Source organism: Lactuca virosa, chromosome 3 (genome assembly GCF_052849685.1).
Source record: "Lactuca virosa cultivar CGN04683 chromosome 3, Lactuca_virosa_CGN04683_v6, whole genome shotgun sequence".
In the NCBI taxonomy this organism is placed as follows: Eukaryota; Viridiplantae; Streptophyta; class Magnoliopsida; order Asterales; family Asteraceae; genus Lactuca; species Lactuca virosa.
In genome coordinates, this window is record NC_136428.1 from 345771724 (window position 1) to 345779075 (window position 7352).

Genomic DNA, 7352 nt, shown 5'->3' on the forward strand with positions numbered 1-7352 from the left:
CTCCCCGACTTGGGGTTTGAACTCTCACCAACTACCGCTCGCAATCAATCACGGGCCCCATTGGGCCTCAACCAGTCCATACTGATGATCACCTTCAATCCCCATAAGGGTATTGGTACCAAATTAATCGGAAACCTCTCACTGAACATGTTCAGGATACATCCTCGGAAAACCCTCGAACATAGTACGATCATCCGCGATCTCCACCTCCAGAGGGGAGTCCACATTCCTCAGAGTGTCTTGAAAACATTGACCAAAAAGGTCCCTATACAAGATACAAAGGATCGGGTAGCTCCCGAATCAAACTAAAGATGAGCAGACAACTCATTGACCAAAAAGGTCCCTATACAAGATCACAATAAACATTAGCATAACATGAAAGCAATAAAAGATAGAGAGAAGTCACATACCAGTAACTACATCTGGCGGTGCATCGGCCCCGACCCTGGTGGACTTTGCTGTGAGTATTGGAGGTCTTGGGCTTCTTGGCCTGAATCATTGCTGTCTGCACCTGCTACGACTTCCTCTTCGTCTGGAGCTCCAACTCAATTTCCTGCTCACGGGCCTTCTCAATCATATCATTCAGGGTCTTGCACCCTGAAAAGCTCATGAAATCCCTAATATCATCCCTCAGCATATCATGATATCTCGTCTTCCTCATCTCCTCATCCGCAGCATACTACGGAACTAATAATGCCCTCTCCCTGAATTTGGAGGTGATATTCACCACATTCTCTGTAGTCTGGTAAAGGTCCTGAAACTCCCTCACCAACTGCTGCACCTCAATAGCCGGTGCAAACTCCTGGTAAAACCTCTGCACAAAATCCTCCCAAGTCATCACTGTAACAACTGTCATCCCAGCCGCTCTGGTGACCTCCTCCCACCAGTCCCGTGCTCTGTCCTTCAACAAACAAGACATGAATCCCACCTTTTACGCCTCAGGGCAAAAGCTCGTGCGCTGAGCATTATCCATGTCAGCGATCTAGCGGCGGCTAGCGATGGGGTCCTTAGCCCTAAATAACTCAGGCACTCCACAAACCTTGAACTCTCGGAACGAGGTAGTTCGATCCCCAATCTGACCTGTGGTAATCTCGGCTCAAAATGACCTGAGCCACTCCTCTATGATCTCCATAATCCCCTCCTTAACGGTATCGAAAATCATTGGGTAGCGTCAAGGATGGCGCGAGTAACCTCAGCTACGATAAGCTCACGTAACCTCTCATCAATTGGATTAGTGCCTGAACCTTAACCCAAACTAGAGCCCGATCCTAAACCTGAACCTCCTTGTGTAGTAATCACCATCCTCAAACTGAAAATACAACATATAAAACATTCGATAAATAAGTTCGAGGGGACTCCTCCTCACCGGTCTCCTTAGAGTTTCCAGATTAGCACTCGCCTCGGGTACATGTCCTATGCTTCCAGTAGTACGGGCCCAATACTACCTTCCACACCTACCTGTACCTTCCACAAGGTTAGACCTGATTCCTCTAAATCACCAAACTATACTCATGAACAAAACCGATACTGTAACATCCTAAAAATTAAGATAAGGTTCTTAAATTAATTAAGTAATTAAATAAAGCATGATTTTCGTAATTTGGTCATTTAAATAATAATTATATCATTATTTGATATAAACCTTAGAAAGTTAAAGGTTGAAATGTTAACGTTTCAGAGTTAAGGGACCAAAAGTGTCAATTTGGCAAAGTATGTTTGACCATGGGTTGACTCAACTAATGGAAGTGACTACAAAAGTTATGTAATGGATGGAAAGGGGCTTAAGATGTCTATTCTCAAAGAAAAGTCACACATATTGGAAGAATGGACCATTTTTGACAAAAATGTGAACCTAGAGGGATCAAATGTGTAAAATTAAGGGAAATAAGAGGAGTCTTCACTTATGCAGCCATATGAACGAAAATTTGAGCTTGAGAGCTCCCAAAAGTGGCGATTTCATACCTCCTTCACGACTAGGATTTAAACCAAACAAGTATTGACGCATTGGAACAAGGAGTGACCGAAACAAGGATTTACAAGGTATAAAATCTCTTCGTCTTACTCTCAAATTCGAATTCATGACTTGGGGAAACCCTATTGTCGATTTTAGATTGTTATAATGGTTAGGGTTTGGTTTTCTAACCTCCCTTGATTTGTTTTAACGATCCTAATCTCATTCCAATCATCTAATTGATGGATTTGAGGATTTAGGTGAAAACCCTCATGAACCCTAGAAATTCAAATTGAGGATTTCATGTTTATATGTTGTATTGGAATAGGTTCAATGACCTAGATGATATTTTATAGCAACTAATCCAATTGGAATGCTCAAATTCATCCATGATGGTGAATGTTGCATAAACATGGATTTATGGATTTGGGGACAATATGATGAAACCAATGGAATCCTCTGTAGTTGAGAATTGTTGAGAAAATGAAGTTCATAAACACGAATGGATGCTATTATAATGATTTGGATGCAAAATAGTAAGTGTTGATTTATTATTGGATGAAACCATGAAGTTTGTGGCCATAAGGGCATTTTGGAAAATCTAGGGATAACTACATAATAATTGACATCTAAGAAGTGAATGACATTCATGAACATGAATTGACACTCTAGATATGTTATTAAAACATTAACATGAAGGAATGATAGTGAAGTTCTAGTTCTAGTCGTTATTTTGACCCAAGGGTAATTTGGGAACATGGAATGGAATTGAGGATTCCATAGTTACGTTAGGTACCTACAATGATACTGGTTTTGGTTTTATGTACTTTACAACACCCATTTATGTATTAAATGATTTGGGAGTGAGTCATATTGGTTAAAGAGTGTTCTTGATCAACTTGAGCTCTTAACCTTTTCATTTGAGTGATTGTAAGTATTAAGGTCTTAATGATTAAGTCATCATGTGGGTAAAGGTTAATTGAGTATTTTAGAAATTTATAACCTTTATTTAGTCCTTAATAATCGTTTGGTAAAGTTTGGTAGCCATTGGAGGTATAGGAAACAAGTTACAAAGTTTTTAGAAAAATTCAGCACAAAATGGTGACCTGTAGTTTTGACACGGGGCGTGTCAAATAGTCTGTTAAATGTATTCTTTTCATGGAAAACCTAGTAAATGTCCTCCAATTGCCCTCAATCTTTATATATAAGCTACCATGAAGTAAATAAGCTTATGGAGGATATCTAAATGATAAAAATTCATGAGGGGTATTTTGGTCATTTTAATGAGTTATTGTTAGATGTCATTTCATGCATCTTATAGGGTAGTTTTTATTATCATTTTAGCATCATATTTTGTACATTTGCATGTCATTTGTTTAAATAATGTTCAGCTCAGGTATTTCGTTAGAATTCCCGTACTGGTCATGTTTTTATGTCAATTTCAGATAGTTCGAGTGGAGCGGTGCTTTGGGAGCAATTGGATGCGCGTTTGGAGCTTAAAATGGAGCTTGGGAATTATGGAGTATGTTAAGGAATTCTTTCAAGATGCTTTGGTCAAGAAACATTCGATCGAATTGATCACACGAAGATAGAATCTACAATCTAAAGTTAAAGGATGTTGCTGGCAGCTGTGACCCCCTGTCAGTATTTTGACCATATCTCGAGAACCGTAATTCCGATTGACGCGATTCAAAATGATCTGAAAAGTAAACAAAATTTCGGACGTCTTAGGTACAACATGAGATTGCATGTTGTCTCTATGCGATCGCATGGAGCCTTTATGCGATCGCAGGTTAGGTCGCAACATGGATTCGAGGTTTTTTAGTGCCAAAAATTCATACGGAAGTGAAAAATGAAAACCTGTGATCCCAGGTTGTGTAGATGTGGTCGCAGGTTGGCCAAAAAGTTCCAACATAGCATCCTACTTCATTAAAAAGGCACGAGACGCGTTTTCTTCAAAACCTGCGATCGCATGTTGTGCCCATGCGATCGCATGCGCGTCGTTTTGGCTGCTGGACGTATAAATAGACCCCGATAGCATTCCAGTAACCTAAGTTGGCGATTCCAGAGGTACCAGACGATGAAAATACGATTTTGGAGGTGTTTCTTCTCCGATTTCAATGATTTCTGAAGATCTGAAGACCGTGGATCATCTCCTTCAATTAGATTAGTAAGATTAGTTGTTTGATGTCTCTTTTCATCTATTTTGATCATATTTTGGCCATGTCTGGCTAAACCTTAGTTTTCAGTTCTGCAAAGACAAGTACTTTTCATGTGATTGATCATTAGATCTAGTTTTTGATTTGTGTTTCTATCTAGATTCTTTAGTTTTGTTCTTAATGAATGTTTGATTTTGATTCTTGTTAATCTGATCATCAAGATTGGGTTTTATCATTCCAGTTAATCAGTTATTAGAATCCATAATTGTTCTTGTCAATTGGTAAAAGTAACAAGTATCAGATTGGTTCCGTGTTGGGATTCAACTCTGGTATAAACTGAAGAATCATATCTTTATGCTTCCGACCTTGTGAGAAGTATTGGGCATTGCTGGGAATTTTACATAGATTATAATGCAACTTTTCTGATCTTAATTAAGAGCTTGTTTGATTAGACAGTAAAAAGTTAGGGTTAATTGAAGAGCTTGTTTTGGTTAACTAAATAATGAATAAGAGAAATTACTAGAGCTTGTTAGTTTTTCTCAGTACCAGCTTAGATAAAACGCATCTCAAATAACTGGATCTAGGTTGATTGCATGATTAGGAAAGTCGCAGTAGAGCTGAAACCACTTTTATTATCGATTTTTGTTAAATTTTAATATCACTGCAATTTTAGTTTTTAGTTAAATTAAAAAACCCCCTTTTATATTCTGTTTCTTGACTAGATGTGCCTGATGCAAAAAGGCATTGAGTTTTAGGCTGTGTCCCTGAGGATTCGACCCTGCTTCCCTGTGCTATATTTTTAGTGCAACCCGCAGTGATAAATTTTATTTTCTTAATACGCGCACGACAGCGTGTTAACAAATTGGTGTCATTGCCGGGGAAACGGTGCTTTCTAAAAGTTTTATGCCAAGAATTTTTCGTTCAGGTACACCTTTAGTTTTTGATCCAGAAATCGAGCGAACTACAAGGAGACTGAAAAAAGAGGCAGCAAGAAAGAAACACTCAGCTGGTCTCTTTTGTTCATCATCTTCCATACCCCCAGAAACCTCCACACCACAAGGCACTCCCTTGTCGAACGAACCAGATCCAATTTTTCCACAAGTACCCCCATCATCACCTCAAAACAGCCCTTATAAAACTTATTCCCCACCCACTTCCGTTAAAACTGAAACCACATACTCTTCAGAAACTGAATCTGAAGACTTAACTATGAGTGGAGACGAAGCAGAAAAGACCCTTAGAGAGTGGGCAAATCAAGAGGTCAACCAGCAGCCCCTTTGCATTACGCTTCCAGAAGCCCAAAACTTTGAACTTAAATATGGGCTGATTCATCTTCTTCCCACGTTCCGCGGACTGGAAAACGAAGACCCACATAAATTCCTCAAGGAATTTCATGTGGTTTGTTCAGGAATGAAGCCTCATGCTATCACAGAAGACCAAATAAAGTTAAGGGCATTCCCCTTTTCACTTCAAGATTCAACAAGGGAATGGTTATATGAACTCCCATCTGGTTCCATCACCACTTGGACAGAACTCGCAAAGCTGTGTCTAGAGAAATACTTTCCAGAAACACGAGTCTCCAGTCTTAGAATAGAAATCCTTGGGATCAAACAAGGAAGACGAGAAGCTCTACATACTTACTGGGAAAGGTTCAAGAAACTTCTAGTTAGGTGCCCACAACATGGGATCAGCGATTATCAACTTTACAATTGTTTTTGTGAAATTCTGACACCCATGGAGAGGCGCCTGATAAATGCTTCCAGTGGTGGTTCCTTGGGTGATATGACACCAACTGAAATCAGAGAGCTTATTGAAAAGCTGGCGATCGAGTCTAAACATTCTGGAAATGAAGACGAGTGGTATCCAGATCAGCCAAGAGGAGTTAAGGAAGTCAACAATGTTCATCTGGAATCTCAGATATCTGAATTGACGAAAGCTGTTCTGCTCCTAACGAAAGAAAAAGCAGTTGCGAAGAAACCATGTGGTATCTGTTTGAAGACGGAACATCCAACATATATGTGTCAATTATTGCAAGAGGATACAGTTGCAGTAAAAGCTGTTGGGGGCTACCACCAGAATTTTCAGAATAATTATCAGCAGAAACAACAACTTCAGCCTCTACCTGGATTTCAGCAGCAACGAAATTTTCAGCAGCCGGGTTTTCAGCGAAATTTTCAGAATCAGCAGAATTTTCAGCACCAGAATTTCCAGCAGCCTTTGCAACAACATTCTGGCAGCTCTAGCACGGCCTTGGAGGATATTGTTAAAAGTCTGGCCACGAGCACACAAGCATTCCAGACAGAAACCAAAGCCAGTATCAAGAACCTGGAGCAGCAGGTGTCTCAACTTGCCACTTCCATGGGTCGTCTGGAGTCTTAAGGAAAGTTACCAGGGCACACAAAAAACAATCCGAAGCACAATGTGAGTGCCATTTCCTTGAGAAGTGGGAAAACATATGAAGGCCCAAGTGCATCTGAACCAAAAAACGATTATGAGGAAGAATTTGAAGAAGTTCTGGTCGAAGAAGAAGATTTAAAAGAGCCTGAAAAAGAAGAGGAGGAATATAAAGAGGTGTTGGTTGAAGAAGGATATGAAAATCTGGAAGAAAAAGAAACTCCAACACTACCCAAGCCAATTCTGAAAGAATACAAGCCACTACCGCCCTTCCCATCGCGACTGAGGAGCAGGAAGCGCGAAAGAGATGATGAAGATATTATGGAAATTCTTCGCAGGGTTGAGGTAAATATACCACTTTTAGGTATCATCCAACATATCCCTCGCTATGATAAGTTTCTTAAAAGTATATGTGTCTCAAAGAAAAAAATGAAATTTAATGAGATTTTAAAAGCTGGCAAAAATATTTCTTTAATTTTGCAAAATGGTTTGCCTCCAAAGTGTAAGGATCCGGGGATTTTCTCAGTTCCTTGTAAATTGGGGAACCTTGATTTTCCAAAAGCCATGCTTGATTTAGGAGCTTCAGTCAATGTCCTTCCCTATTCTATTTTTGTAAAATAAAAAATGGGAACTTTACAAAAGACCAGGACAATTATACAATTGGCTGACCACTCGACAGTACACCCAAAAGGTGTACTGGAGGATGTTCTTGTCCAAGTAGATAATTTGATTTTTCCCGCTGATTTTTACATTTTGGACATGAGAAACTTGAACACTTCAGATGCAAACTCAATTATTTTGGGAAGACCTTTTATGAAAACTGCTAAAACCAAGATTGATGTTTTTGC

General features: G+C 39.5%; 1 protein-coding gene across 1 annotated transcript; it reads left to right on the plus strand.

The window, feature by feature from the left end:
• Nucleotides 1-5013: 5013 nt before the first annotated feature.
• LOC145164847 (uncharacterized) lies at nucleotides 5014-7125 on the plus strand. Its single transcript, XM_079083508.1, has 2 exons — nucleotides 5014-6472; nucleotides 6572-7125. The coding sequence occupies exons 1-2, from the start codon at nucleotides 5014-5016 to the stop codon at nucleotides 7123-7125; spliced, it is 2013 nt and encodes a 670-aa protein (XP_078939634.1).
• Nucleotides 7126-7352: the final 227 nt, after the last annotated feature.